Source organism: Hyperolius riggenbachi, chromosome 4 (genome assembly GCF_040937935.1).
Source record: "Hyperolius riggenbachi isolate aHypRig1 chromosome 4, aHypRig1.pri, whole genome shotgun sequence".
NCBI lineage: Eukaryota > Metazoa > Chordata > Amphibia > Anura > Hyperoliidae > Hyperolius > Hyperolius riggenbachi.
In genome coordinates, this window is record NC_090649.1 from 395,282,720 (window position 1) to 395,298,691 (window position 15,972).

Genomic DNA, 15,972 nt, shown 5'->3' on the forward strand with positions numbered 1-15,972 from the left:
GCACCAGCCCTATATGTGCAAAAAACGAAGCAACCCACCTGCAAAAGTCTATAACAATACAAAAATACAAAAATCCCAAAGTACAAAAACATAACACTCTCAAAAAAAATATCAAAGTGGCCGTGAACTATGTCCGTCAAGATACCTGTTGTCAATCTGCAATAAAGTGAACTCGTGCAATGTATACTACAGAGAATACATCTCAGTCCAATAAGGTGCATGAAATACAGTCAGTGCAAGAAATAAAGTGCTGCGTGAGGAAGAGGAACATTACCCGTGTTCTGGTCGGGAGGAGAGGGAGACAGCCTACGCGCTCGCAGTCTCAGCTGCTTCTCTGGAGGCTAACGAAGAGAGTGGCATGTCCCCTAATATACCCCTATGCTTACTAAATCAGCGTGTCATCCACAGTGCGCGGCCGCGCACTCGTACGCATGACTTCCATGCCCAACAATGGGCGTGTTGTCGCCGTACGTCATGACTGAGTATCAGGGCGAGAAGCCGCCTGGCCATGCGCATGCTCGTAGCGCATCACCCGCTGCAGCACAGCCCGTCGCCCAGCCAATCCTGTGTATCTAATGATTTTAAAGACGGGGAATATCATTATGCAATAACCTTATCGGAATTGAAAGGGTAGATCAGGGGTCTCAAACTCGCGGCCCGCGGGCCATTTGCGGCCCTCGGTACCAAATTTTGTGGCCCGCTCCAGCAAAAGAGACACGGAAGCGAACTATTTTACCTTATAGTTCGCTTCAGTGCTCCCAAGTAATCCGCCGCATCCCCGCCGCAAAACGAGGGCTGACTTTTTTTGTGAAATCCCTTATGCTGCCCAGCCTCATCCTGACTTTGCCTCCTGCGGCCCCCAGGTAAATTGAGTTTGAGACCCCTGGGGTAGATCATATAAACAAAATTACATCACTAATCAATTAATAACAATTTATATCATTATTTACACAGCCATTCTGGAACATTTGATCAGTACAACACTGCCATCTTGTGACAATAATTACATATTACACATCCAATATGAAAAGGTGAAGGAAATATAAACAACACATATCAATAGTACCGTATAGTAAATGAGCCGTCCAATTCCAGTCCAAGGAATCCTTCTTATTGTGTCATTACATAGCCTTCGTAGAAGATATGGAAGGCGGATACTAGTTCGAGTAAGTAAACAAATACAATCTATCAAAAAACAACCAGGCAACAAGGTAGCTAACGTAACACAAGCTTAAAGCGGAATATAACCCTGCATTTCAACTTTGCTCTAAAACAACATTATTTACAGTATATTATATGCAACCAGCATTTTTTTTACTAGACCAGCATTGGAAGGGTTACACAAAGCTTTAAAGTTCCTGGAGAGAACTGCAGAAGCATCCGAAGCTGACATAGGCCTGAAACACACCAGAGGAGTTTTTCTGAGCATTTTGAGTTTTTAAATCTGCTGCTAAGGTTATCCTATGTGTCTGTGCACACTGGAGCAATGAGGTTTTGTAAAAAACCCCATAGCATTACATTGGGAAGAGGTTTTGAAACCTCTAAAAGCTCTTCCCAATGTAATGCTATGGGTTTTTTTTACAAAACCTCATTGCTCCAGTGTGCACAGACACATAGGATAACATTAGCAGCAGATTTAAAAACTCAAAACGCTCAGAAAAACTCCTCTGGTGTGTTTCAGGCCATAGATACATTTTGTTTACATAAATGTATCTAAGTGTGGTATGTCACTCACTCTCTCTGACTGAGAAGGAGCTGGAGGACAGCCAAAAAGTGTGTAACATTTATCACTTGTTACATTCTATTTAGTTAAATGTATCTATCTGAACTTCTGCATATCTTTAACGTTAAACCTCTGTGCATATCTTTAACTTTAAACCTCTGTGTTTAACCCTTCCAATGCTGGTCTAGAAAAAAAAAATGCTGGTTGCATATAATATGCTGTAAATAATGTTTTAGAGCAAAGTTGAAATGCAGGATTATATTCCGCTTTAAGCACCATGCATATCAAACTCCAACACCTTTAACCTCAGATGAAGCACTACAAGAGTGGTGAATAATAACAAAATAGTGAATGTTCACCATAGCCACAGCAGATATGGATTCCTCACTGCTTACCTCAGGAGGAAATCTAAAAAAAATAAAATAAAAAAGAAAGAGGAACAAAACCAAGCCACCATGGATCATACCCTATTAATAAGGGCCCTACTTACTGAGGCCCTGAATAGCAATATTGATTAAATAGTTTACCACTGATGACATAATTGTAGAGACATGGGAGTGATATTGTTCCCCATACAGTAGCTACTGAATAAACCTGAGGATAATATACAGATTAATCCAGTAATTACTACACATTCAAGAAGCACCTAAAATGTACATCCTCATTAAGACCCCTGGGCTGTTTTGATCTCAAGATATGTTTCCATCATAGTTCTGTTCTCAATAATCTGATGGTGATGTCGCCACTCCTCTCATTCGGTGTGATTTTGTCAATACCCATCACCCTTCCATCGAGCCTCTATGAAAGTCCAAGGCATGCTTAGGGCCCTTTCACACTAGAGGCCTTTTTCTGCGTTTTAACGCCACAGCCATAGTTGGCGTTTTCCAAAGTAAAATGAAAGTCCATAGACTTTAATTTTACCTTCCACACTTAACGCTGCATTTTGAAGCTCCCAGGAGCTTTTTTAGGGCTGACCGTGGCGTTTCGCATTACAATTGATAGTAATGTGTTGGCGTTAAAACGCCTTCAAAACTCCTGCAGCCAAAACGCAGCGTTTTAGCCTTTTACCGCTGCCTGTAGTGTGAAAGAGCCCTCAACAACTGTTGTCAATGGTTTATTGTCACTTCTATCACATTCTGCTAATCTGATTGTGGCGGCATGTTTTTGTATTCTTGCTTTCAATTGATTTTTTGTCTCCCCCACATACTGATTGCCACATGGGTATTCCAGGAGATATATCACTCCTATAGTTTGACAGTTAATGAAATGTCTGATAGAACAAGTTTTCTGAGTGATATTGCTTTGGAATTGTTTGGTTGTCACCATCAGTGGGCATATAGAGCACCTTCCACATCTGTAATTACCAGTAATTCCTATTTTACTTTGTTCTTTCAACAAGGTTTTTAAAGGAGTCATCAGGGAAACTTAATGAAATAAGTGCGACTTACCAGGGACTTCCTCCAGCCCCAAGCTCCCAGCATGTCCCTCGCCGCAACCATTCGCCGCAGCTCCATCCCGGTCCCCGGCGATGACGTCAGGGCGACCTCCAGGTCGGCCTGTACTGCGTCTGCGTGAGCGGCGCTGTCGATCACCGCCACGTGGGCCGGAGCGGACTGCGCAGGCATTTGGCATTATCGTTGAACACTACCAGGTTCCTTTTAAGCTCAAATGCTTGGAAATCTTAAAAGCATTTAGCAAGCATTTAAAGTAAAACATCCAAAATGATACCCTTTGCTTCCCAATCACACCGCTAAAGGCTCCTGTTACTCTTTTTCCATGGGGAGCTCAATGCAGGTAAAAAAGTATACATTTTAATGTGGCAACATCAGCCATAATGAGCAAGTAGACAGACAATTACAGACATAACATATACCCTCTCATAAAAAACACCAAGGGAAAAAGCTCATGCCTCGAGCAAACAACGTCCTTATTGGAGTGCACTCCTATCTATTGAATGTATGTGTCAGGCCTGTAGGAATATCTACTCACGAATCAGCTCCAATGCCCCAATCTACCTCCACACGCTTCACCCTATGTTGCGCGTCCCTGCTTGAACGAGAGGTGAGAAGACACCTACCCGACTTCGGTTACACCCAGGCCTTTAGTGTGCAAGGTATTGGGGCTGAATGCAGGGTGAGCAAATAAACTTCCAGGCCTAAACAAGAACACAGAGTATCAAAGTCCAGCAACAGTCCGGGGTCATACACAGGTAAACAGAGATATCGCAGTACTTGAGGGCTAGGCAGAAGAGAGGTCAAAGAACGTATCCAAGGTCAAACCAGGCAGCAAACAGTCGTAACGATATTCCAGGCAATAGGTCGGTTCAGGCAGCAGACAAGGGAGGTCCAGTAAACAAGCAGAGGTCCAAATCCAGATAATCCAATATAACAAGAGCAGGTACTCAGCCAGCTAGAGCTATCACAGGCAACATGCAACTGTCACAGCAAGGTTTAAATACTGACAGCATCCAATCAGTGGCCGGCCACATGCACACAACAGCCAATCACATGTAGGCATTAATCCTGTTTAAGTGTCAGCTGACAGAGAGATCAGCTGACACAGGTGGCAATACATGTCAGCTGACTAACCAGTACTGACCAGCAAAACATCCTGACTGTGTGTCAGCTATAGCATACTGGTTAAGGGCATTGCCTCCGATGTGAAAGACCAGAGTTCAATCCCAGCCAGGGTCAGCATCCATTATATTTATTAAATAAACCCCCGCCTAAGTGTCAGCTGACTATCCTGTCAGCTGACACTACCTCCATACCTCCCAACATTTGAAGATGTGAAAGAGGGACACTTAAGCCATGCCCCTTGTGCGGCCTTAAGCCACACCCCTGCTTTTGCAAGAGGGTGACAATGGAGTTTGCGGGGGAGGGTGCCAGTGGGTGGGAGAGGGTGACACTGGGTGGAAAGGAGGGTGCCAGTGGGTGGGGGCGGAAAGTGCCAGTGGGAAGGAGGAGGGTGTGAGTGGAGAGGAGGAGGGTGCGAGTGGGCAGAGAGGAGAGTGCCAGTGGGCAGAGAGGAGGGTGACACTCAGAGGCAGGGAGGGTGACGCTCAAGGGGCAGGGACTGGGTGCCTGGGACAGGGACTGGGTGCCTGGGACAGGGGGCAGGGACTGGGTGTCTGGGGAAGGGTGCAGGGGCCAGGGGTAGGATGCCTGGAGCAGGTTGCAGGGACTGGGTGCCTGGGGCAGGGACTGGGTGCCTGGGGCAGGGACTGGGTGCCTGGGGAAGGGTGCAGAGGCCAGGGTGCCTGGGTAAGGGTGCAGGGTTCGTGGGGAAGGATGCAGGGTGCCTGGGGCAGGGGCCAGGTGCCTGGGGAAGGGTGCAGGGTGCCTTGAGCAAGGTGACTAGTACATGGGGCAGGGTGCCTGGTGCAGGGGCCAGGTGCCTGGGGAAGGGTGCCTGGAGCAAGGTGACTGGTACATGGGGCAGGGTGTCTGGGGAAGGGTGCAGGGTGCCTGGGAAAGGGTGCGGGGGCACGGTGCCTGGGAAAGGGTGCAGGGTGCCTGGGAAAGGGTACAGGGTGCCAGGTGCCTGGGGATGGGTGCAGTGTGCCTGGTGAAGGGACAGGGACTGGGTGCCTGGGGAAGGGTACAGGGTGCCAGGTGCAGGTGCCTGGGTGCAGGGACAGGGGACAGGGACTGGGTGCCTGGGACACGGTGCCTGGGAAGGGGCCAAGGTGCACTGACACCTGGGGAGGAGGGTGGTAGGGGGAATGCCCGTGGGTGCGGAGGAGGGTGCCACTTTAGGTTGGGGGGGGAAAGGTTGGCTGGGCAGAAATGAGGTTGATAAACTGATCAAGGCTCCAGCCGCAGTAATGAGGGATGCGGGAGCTTCACTGCTTCCTCCCTCCCTCCCTCCCTCTCTCTGAATACCCCCCTATGTATGTCTGTGTCCCAGCTCCCTGTAGGCAGAGTGAGCGCAGCGGAGCGGGCAGTCGAGTCCTCTTACCGCTGATGCACGCGTACTGTCTCTGGCATCGGACCTCCATGTGCTTCCTGTGACGTCTAAACAGGAAGCACATGGAGGTCCGATGCCAGAGACAGTACGCGTGCATCAGCGGTAAGAGGACTCGACTGCCCGCTCCGCTGCGCTCACTCTACCTACAGGGAGGAGGGACACAGACATACATAGGGGGGTATTCAGAGAGAGGGAGGGAGGAAGCAGTGAAGCTCCCGCATCCCTCATTACCGCGGCTGGAGCCTCGATCAGTTTTCCACCTCATTTCTGCCCAGCCGGCCGGGATTCAAGAGGGGGGGCCCGGGACAGCGGGAGGGCCCCCCCAAATCGGGAGAATCCTGACCAATCCGGGACGGTTGGGGGCTATGCTACCTCTGTCGCCGCCTCAGACCATACTGCGGCCGAGAGGAGCGAGACATCCGCCCACCAGTTTGCGCAGAGCAATCCCCAGTGCACGCGTCAGCAGCGGAGGACGGCTGCCGACATGCGGAAGTGCCAGGACGCCACCTGCTCTTGGCAGAGACGGCCACGTCACTGGATCCTGGAGGTAAGTCCCTTACAGTATGCATACTTATAATCTTCAGGCCCATTAATCGCAAAAAGCTGTCCAAAGATTATCAAAAGAGAGCAGCTTTAACAGCACAGTGAACTCATCCTGTGTGTATATACAATACACGCCTCTGCTTCAGTTAGTTTACACCCTCATTACAGACACTATTCAGTATCTAACCTCTGCCCCTATGTAGCTTCGCATACACGCTGTATCACTCACGTGACCTGGACTTGTCATAGCTTAGCCCGGCAAGTGTGGTAGCGCGACTTCCCCCGCATCTCTTCTACATAAGGATTCCGGTCTGCAGATAGCTTCCGTGATGCGCAGGCATAGCGTCTGATGAAGTCACGTGGGTCGTGATGAAATGCGCCATGTAAGGTGCTGGTTACCCAGAAGTCCGCGGGACGCTTCCTCTCTTGTGCCTCCGCCACTCTTCCTCCCCCAGCCGCATTGCATATCTGATACTTTACTATAGCTAAGCCTATTCTCACACTGTACCCTACTACTACCAATGCCTAACCTTAAAGGGAACCTGAACTGAGTAAAATTATTTAAAATAAGCACATGATGTAGCTGCAAATCAATATTACATACTAACCTCGCCGTCAGTTCCTCTCAGAAACTCACCATTTTCTTCTTACAGTGATCCCTTCCAGTTTTGACAATATTTTGTCAGAACTGAAATACACCAGTTGCTGTCAGTTATATATGAGCTGCTGTCAGTTACAACTGAATGTGCAAGGTAATGTTCATGTTTCCCTATGGCTCAAGTGGGTTATATAACAGTTTAACAGTGTGCTGACCAGGAAGCTGTTATGGCATAATGGCCATTTTCAAAATGGAGGACAGAGAATTCCATTGATCACAGTGGCCAAACAGGACGCATGAGAGGAGAAAGAGATTGATGAGCAGACTACACAGGAGGTAAGTATGACCTGTGCACTGGCGTAAGAATAGGGGATGCGACCTCTGCCCCCACGGGGGGCCCAGGCCCCTCCCAGGGCCCGCTCAAGGGGCCCCCTCTCCCTCACCTTGGGGCTCTCCCCTCTGCGCTCCCCTCCAGCTTAATGAGTGTCCGGGCAGCGGCGGGCAGCGGCAGACAATGGCTGATACATACTGTCAGGAACCGGCCCGCGGCATGCCTGCGTATATGGTTCCCCCAGATCGAGAGGGGAAGTAGCCTTAGTCAATCTAAAACAAGGCTGTGAACCCTCAGAACACTTCTCACTGCCACCACTAGCTGTTGCTAGACACTTCCACTCTGCTGTCGAGTTATTCGCACTGGCGTTTTCGTACGTTGGGTCAGCTGCGTGCTTTAGGCCAACGTATGACAAAAGCCCCACACATGCACAATTGCAATCTTACACTGTAGTGAAGCAAAACCACTAACAGTCGTTCTGAACGATACTGTTAGCCGCTCCGGGACTTCCCACTCTGCTGTCGAGCGCAGAAGTGCCCCATACACACAATGCAATTACAATCTTATACGGTAGTTGTCACAGACCGCAAGGCCGGTCTGCGGGCGGGTCAATCGATCAGAGTCAGACATCCTCTCACACTGTCATTTTGCTCATCACGAAGCGTAAATCTGACTTCGCAATTTGATGAACTGACTAGTGGAGGGAGCGTTCAGACGCCAAAGCATTCACCACACACATACAATTCAAAGATCTGCCACCAAGCGGCCCGAAACAGCCCGCTACTGTAATTATGCTAATACTTCGAGAACGCTCTGTTAACTGTGGGAAGAATTATTAAGATTTATAATTAATCACATGGTATATTTTTTATACTTTCACGTGGCTATAAGAATCACATTTATATAATCAGACCAGTGTGCTAGAATGACACTTTAAATAAAGAGTTATCACAATATCACTGAATATATGTTATATATGTTTTTTAACCATTTACTGTGCACAGTTTATTATGTCCTTTGCAGTGGAATTCCAGTTTTCCAGAGGACAAAAGAGCAATCCCAAAGGGCAGTTTGAACCAGTTCTCCGAGGGCAGGTCTGACTTTGAGAAACGAAACTAGAAACTGACTTCAGAAGACTTCCTCCAAAGTTGACTTTCACTTTCATGGAGGACAGAGAGAAGTCAAGTAACCCCGCCCAAAAAAGGAGGACTGAGTCACCTTGATATGATTCTGATTGGACACTTACCAGAAAGAACTGCCCAAAAGGAGGAATACTTTATCATATTAATTAGGGTTTAAAAGACTCTGCACACCAGGGAAACTGCACTTTCTCCTGCTGAGCTGAGCTGTGTTAGCTGCGGTTTCTATATGCTGGCATGTGAGAAAGTCCTCGGCTGAGTAAATAAAGATTTCTATGTTTTTGGCAAATACGGAGAAGTCTCATTGAGTAAGTTAATTTTCCTTTGACATCTGGTCCTAGTCGAACCGGGAACCTATCGTCACAAAGAATTGAGGCCTAGGAGCGCGTTTGTGACTGGCGATCAATCTAATAGCAGGCCAGTAAAAGTCCACCGGGGTAAATATTCCCTTCCAAAAGGTGGCCAAACGCAACTAGGTCTCATGTCCTTTTGACATACGGTTTATTTCGAACCGTGAGACTTCTTCAGCCAAGGTCGGTGAAATCGCCTGCTTAGGATTCTAAAACAAAGTTCTCGGGTGTCCTGAAAGCTTCTTAATTGTAAGTACTACTTTTTATTTCTGTAACTTCTCATACACAGGGCTGCGCAAAATTAGAGTATAAGTTTTGATGTGTTGTTATATTGTTTTGCATGACACAATCTGTGGTCAGTTTCCTAAGCTACCGTGTGCCTCAGCGGAATTGTAAGTTCTTGTAATAGAACACAGCCGCGTAACAGGCAGTAATATCGGAGTGGATCTAGATCACAGGTTGTTTCTGTACTTCAGTCAGTGTCAGCCCCAAACAGAGGTTCATCACGTTGAGTGTTGTCCGGTCTCAGCTGCAGCCCCCGAGGTGCCTTAGCAGGAACGTTTCCATCTTAGTGCAGGCACTCTGCCTCAGCGGGAATTGTAAGATCGTTGCGCTGTAAATGCAGGAATTGTTGCATCTTTGTGCATAGAAGGCAGTATATTTTCCGGGAGGGGACCGCAGGACATTGTAAATCCAACAATAAGTGAGTGAACGGGATTGAAACAGCAGGAATTGTTACATCATAGTGCTGCACATAGATCAATGGGGCAAGGTACAAGCAAAATTAAAGCTACTAATGATGAATGTGTTATGCGCAGGAAAAGTAAAAATTGGGTGTAATATCGCAGCCTGTGGGGGGATAAATATGGGTTTTTAGGACATCTGCATCTTGACAGCTGTAAAAAAAAACTTGTTTCTCAAATTAAATGTGATGCTCAGGGTAATGTGATTTTAAAAGCAATATGGTTTACCAGAGGCTCAAAGATAGCTACTAGAGGCATATACGAGGAGGGGCCAAGTCTTAACATATTGGTTAGGAACGGAGAACAAAGACTTGGAGGAGGTACCATGTACTGCATGTCAGGTTTCTCAGAACCCTCCCCAAGACCAAACCAAGCCCCTCCCACGAAAGGTGGATGGGGCCTCCCAGACACATGAGGTGAAAGATAATGTAAACGGATTAGACATAGATGAGCTACTGGATAAAGTGATGGAGGTTTTCAGTAATTATAGAGGTAAAGCTCCCCCTGCTGCCGAAGCAACAGATTCCCCGTATGAACGATTTAAGATTGCTATATGTGAAGTTTTGACTGAAGGGATATGCAAGTGTGTCACACAGTATGTGGTGGATCATAGAATTTGCGGACCGAGTGATTTTCTAGAATGCACCCGATACCCTGTATGTGTGATCAAGAAGAAAGGGAAGAAAGCTGCTGCATATGTTTATGATTGCAACAAGGATGAAAGTAATTGTTGTGTGAATGGTGGTAGCCACCACACGCGCTCACAAAAGCGCAGATCTAAAGAATACGAAGGTCGCAGAGAACGCGGAGAATGTTTTGAATGTGGTTTGAAAGTTCACCTGGCCCGACAGTGCCCCCAGAGGGTTCGAGGTCCACAGTAACGAGGTGTGGTTAAGGGTACCGCAGTTGTGGAAAATCACTGCAACCTTGAGGTCACCCTAGTAAGAAGGCAAATGTGTAAGTGAATTTATTGATGGACACGAGAATGTCAAAATAGAATGTTACAGTGTGGTATTAAAAGGATTGTGTAAGAGATGTGAAGCTGGGAATTCAGGAGCTCTGAAATCTAAATCACTAGAGCCCTGGGAGGTATATGTATCCAACCGTATCCAACAGAGGGAGAGGAGGGAAAATTGTAATTCGGTGGAATTACAGAACTGGCTTATGGGTATCCAAAAATGTACATTTTTGTCTTTCTGTGACAAACCTATTTTGAAATACAAATACATTAAAGTTTCCTTTGTTTGAGTCTACGAGTTTGGAGGGAATCTCTTATCTTACTGGTTGGATCTAGTTTCTGGGACATGAGCTGTGCAGCAAATGGCTCTGCCTAGGAGGTCGAGCCACGTGTGAAATTCCTTGCTGACCTCACAGGACATGGGGGGAAGTTACTGTACTCTGTATTTAAAGGTTCGTATACACGTCCGATAAAGATCGTTCGTTACGAACGATTCGTGACGTTTACACGATGTTCAAATTAGACCGAAAAGATCATTCGTAATGAACGATTGTGTACACACGTGAACGATATAAGTATAAAGTACTGAACGACGAACGATAAAAAAATGCGTGCGCAAACGGAAGTGACGTTATGTCAGGCAATAAGAACATGCGTACTACTCCACAGATAATCATTATTGGACGATCTTTGTACACACTGCAGCGATTGAACGATTATCTTTTGAAAAAATCCGCCGGGTTGGATCGGTCGGATTGAACGATAACGGTCGTTATCGTCCAAAAAAACGATCGTTGGAAAATTTAGAACGCACGATTATCGGTCCGATTGTCGTTATCGTTCGTTTTCGAACGATCGTTATCGTACGTGTGTACTCAGCTTAAGAGAAGAGAGGGAAAAGAAAGACATTTGTTTTAATGTACACAGGACTGACAGTAAAGGGCTGGACCATTACGCAAGTCGTTGGCGATTGCGCACGACTTTCCGTAATGTTCGTCACAGTAGTGTTGCTCAAATGTACAATCAGGCATGGACTGATACACAGTTACACTTCAGTCTCTTCTAGGCTATGAGTGTTAGTTTAGTACAGCAGAAGTCAAACTTATTAAATAATGATTTAATATTCCAGGAAAAAAGTGGAACAATGCAGAAATTAATATATACAAAAGATGTACAAAAAAACAAAGTAAAAAGTTACAAAATAAAAGTTACAACGGTACACACAAGGCTATTTGCTTACCAAAATAAACAGGGAAAATAAACGTTACCAGCATTGTTTGAACGTCATTGGCGGGAGAACGCCGCTTTCGACCAGTAGTCGGGCAGCCCTAGCGTCTTTGCTATCTCCAGAGAGCTACAAGTTGTGAAGAACCTGTGCAGGTTCTTATAGGCCCATTTGGGGCCTGAGGGTACAAGTCCCACAACTAATGCAATTTCCCAGACTGTGACATCACAGTCTGCCGAGCCCCTTGTCACATCTGGGCTAGCTGTGACATGCGAATTTCAAGGCTTTTCCTGTCACACTTTGCAGACTTCAAAGCAATCCTGTGTTCGTTCAAAATCCAATTCCCACAGGCAACTTTAGTCTAGTCTATACATCAAAAGATTATATTTTGGTTACAGGTAGCAGTTTGCCTGTAATTACCTGTAAAAAGACACAGACAATCACATCTGAGATTGTCTGCTATTGTTCCCCCTCAAATGCAAATGTACTACAGGAGATTCAATTAGCAGCATCCAACTTCCAGAAGAACTGACTAGAAAAGCTCAAAGTACTTCATTCTGCCATACAAACAAACACAGCTTTCTCCAAAGCCAGAGTGGCTGTAGCAGACATCACATATGATACAGTCAGAAAAATGAAAAATATGCTTCTGTACTACCCCAACATCCTAACTAGCTGCTATATCATGACACACTCTAGTCTCTGACGCAACTTCCTGTTTTATACAGGAAGTCGCGTCAGAGACTTGAGTGAGGAACGCACGCTGGAGCGCACGGAAGACGGAAGGTACCTGTATGTATCAGCCGTTGCCTGCCGCTGCCCGGACACTCATTAAGCTGGAGGGGAGCGCAGAGCCCAGAGGTAAGGGGACCGTCCCCCCTTCCCGCCGACTGTGGGCATGGCTTTCCCCTCATGCTGCGACCCCTCCAGCTCCCCCAAAACGGCCCCGAGCGGTCCCGGGGGGGGGGGGGTTCAGAATTCCTGCAAGCGGGCCCGGTGGGGCCTAGTTACGCCCCTGGATCTGTGTATGTTTATTTTGTATTTTCAGTTCAGGTTCTCTTTAACTGTCCCTGCCGCTGCAAACCTCTCCCCCCCCCCCCCCACCCGACCCTGCTGCCCCCCCCATAGCAACAGAACGCATCAACTACACAGCTGACTTTACGTCTGTACAGCATGGCCCAGCAGTCTTGCCAAAGCGGATTGGGTTCTGTTCCTCGGCAGGTGACATTACATATACAGTAGAATCCCTTTATAGTAAACTCCAAGGGACCATGAAAGGTAGTTTATTATATTCAAATTTGCCATACATTGTCTATTTATATAGACACATTTGCTGGGACCTGAGGACTGAGTTTACTATATCCAGAGGTTTACTATATCAGAGTTTACTATAACGAGATTCTAATGTACGCAATGAAAGCATTATCAAAGGAGGGAGCATTATCTGATATTACACTGCTCTGTCCGCTCTACAAGCTGAGCTAAGGCCTCGTTCACATTGCGTTCCGTTCGCGTGGCCGTCAGCGTTGGCCGTGTTTTGAGGTGTTTTTGTTTTTTATTTCTGTGTTTTTGTTTAGCGCGCCAGTCCGGGGAGTGAACTTTTTGATCCAGAAAATAATAAATCCAATGTATTTACTCTTAAAAACGCTCACACAATTGCTGAACAAAGCGATTTTGTGAGCGTTTTCCTAAAATGGCCCATGCACCGCTTATCTGAGCGGATCGGAAACGAACCGCTCAGATGTGAACTTTGTCATAGAGAATCATTGCACGAGCGCTTTCAGGGCTGTTTTCCACTATGAAATGCGATCGCAATCGCTTTTCAATTTCCACCATGCGATTGCGCTACTATACTCAGTATAGTAAAGCTCAATCGCATCCAAAACGTGGCAGGATGGCGATTGTGTTTTGACCAAAATGGCATTGCAATCGGATCGCACTAATGGAAATTGCTGCTGCAGTTTCCATTAGTTTAATGTACCTTGCGATTTGCGATCAGAATCAAATTGCAAATCGCAGGGTAGTGGATAAAAGGCCCTCAGGGCGATTTTGAAAATCGCCAGCTCTTAATAAATCTCAAAAACGCCCTTAGGCCCCTTTTACACTTAATCAGTTGGTATGCGTTTTTTCCATAGCAGTGCATTGGGAAGATTTCAGTTAAACGCGTTAAGTGTGAAAGGTGCCATAGGAAAACATGGGACTTTCGTTTTAACAAAGAGCAACTGATTTAGGGTTCGTCTCCACTAGTGCGGCGTGCGTCTTGCACTGAGCGGGTGGGCGGGATCGCAGGCGAATCCCATGAGCCGTGCCATGCACGGCTATGGGATTCGCAGCCTCTGAATTCTGCGGGGGATTCCGGGCGAATCGCTCCCGCAAGCAATTTCGCCGCGGCCCCGTCACCCCCTATGGCAGTTTCCCCGTGCGAATCATGTGGGGAAACTCTGCAGAATCGCCGCCGAAACTGCCCTAGTGGAAACGGGCCCTAAGTGTAAAAGGACCCTTAGGCTCCCTGCACACTGCATGCGATTCCGATTCTTAATCGTTTTTTACATGCGATTCCGATTTTTAATCGTTACTGCATGCTGCGATTTTTCTGTTGATTATTCAGGGAAAATTGGAATTGCAAATCGGAATCAAAATTGGAATCGCAAATCGGATTTGCAGTGTGCAGGGAGCCTCAGTGTGAAGGAGAATAAGGTAGAGGCAGGAGAAAGAGAATAACAGTGTGTGATTCCTTATGTCTGCATTAGAGCACTGCTGCAGTCACTGTACTACTTTCTTATGGACCACAGGGTGATTTATTCTCAGACCTTTCGTACACGACACTACGAGCCCCACCCTCTATTGTCAGTACAGTGATGCTGCTGCTGAATGAGATGCATGCTCAGTAGTACAAGTTTCCCTTGCCTGCTGTCTGTGTCCCCTCCCATTGCTCCCTGACCCTGTAGCCCGGCCTCCAGTGCCTGGGAGGGGAGATCACGTAACTGGAGCTGCCGCCTGGATATAGCAGCAGAGAGACTGCAGCTGTTCTTCCTTCCGATGTGCCTCCCTGTATGAGATCAGTAAGTGCATCTATAGGAGATCGCATGTGATCTGCGCCAGCAGGAGTTCTGGCTGGCTGGGGTGACATCAGATCGCATGAATGCATCTGTTCCTGGAACTATAGTGTGCTGGGGAGTGTATGGAATGCTGCAGGGGTGCGCTACTGAAGCACGACAGTATTAGCCCATAGAGTACCGGTCCCTTGGTTGCACAATCATGCATACTTTCGTGGTGAGAGATGAGAACAGCACCGTCTATGCTGAAGTGGCCAAGATCCTCCTTGCTACGGGACAATGGAAGAGACTGAAGAAGGACAATCCCCGTTTTAATCTAATGCTGGGTGAAAGGAACAGGCTACCATTTGGGAGATTGGGTAAGATGCAATTCATCACATTGACATTAATCATTCTAATCGCCCTGGCCTTAGCGGTTCAAACGGACGGCTGCTAGCATTAAGCGCTGGGATCCGCCGCGTTGCATATTAAGATGAATGGGAGTGTTCATCTCACATCATTTACTGCCGATTGCTCAATCGCTGCAGACGAGGTTTTTTTCGAAGACGCTGCATGCAGTTTCTGGAGTCGATGGCGTTTGCGGTTACGGAATTCCCATAGGTCCCAAAACGCGACAATAAATCGACTGCAAACTGTGCCAAATGCTTTTCTGGGCTGTAGTTGAAAAGCATTTGGCCATGGCAGGCTGACGGCCGACCCTTATGCTGCAGTGTTCTCCCCAGGCTCTTTTAGCCGGGTTCTCAACCCGGCTAGTTTTGGTGAGCACTCGGCTGTCATCGGCTCATCTCCTCCTATACTATAAGCAGAGTTGCATACAGAAGCACTGGCCCTGCATTCTCTCATCTCGCCCAACCCGGCTACTTTTTCATGCCACCCGGCTACTATTTCATGCCAACCGGCTGGCAATAATTTCTGGGGAGAACACTGTGCTGTGTACACACAATGCTATTTCCCGTCAGATCAATGGGAATGGACGATTATTTCTGTCATGTCTAATCTGCTCCAATTTGAAAATGCGATCGGTTTTTCGAAGTTATCACGGGAAAATCAATTCCGTTATTATTGGGAGCAGTATGGACATGTACACAAGATGCTTCTTCCTGTCAGATTACCCGTCGATCGGAAGGGAAATTGCATCATGTGTACCCAGCATAAGTTTCATGAATTGTTGCCATCTGTAGATCTATGGACAGTCTGTAGACAAAGTGATTTCTTTCCCCTGTCCATGTGGTCCATAAGCAATAGGGGGTGCAGACGAGCGCTGTTTAAACAATGTAAAAGATTTGGGCGCAGCCAGTTCCACAATAGGCATGAACAGGATTTATAGCTATAGCTGC

The 15,972-nt window shown here is 47.1% G+C and overlaps 1 protein-coding gene across 1 annotated transcript in view; it reads left to right on the forward strand.

Moving 5' to 3' along the window:
* The first annotated feature begins 14,554 nt into the window (after positions 1-14,554).
* Positions 14,555-15,972, forward strand: part of TTL (tubulin tyrosine ligase) — a 49,626-nt gene continuing 48,208 nt past the window's right edge. Inside the window, 1 exon segment of the mRNA XM_068232221.1 lies at positions 14,555-14,994. Coding sequence (XP_068088322.1) covers positions 14,838-14,994 — 157 coding nt within the window. The 5' untranslated portion in view covers positions 14,555-14,837.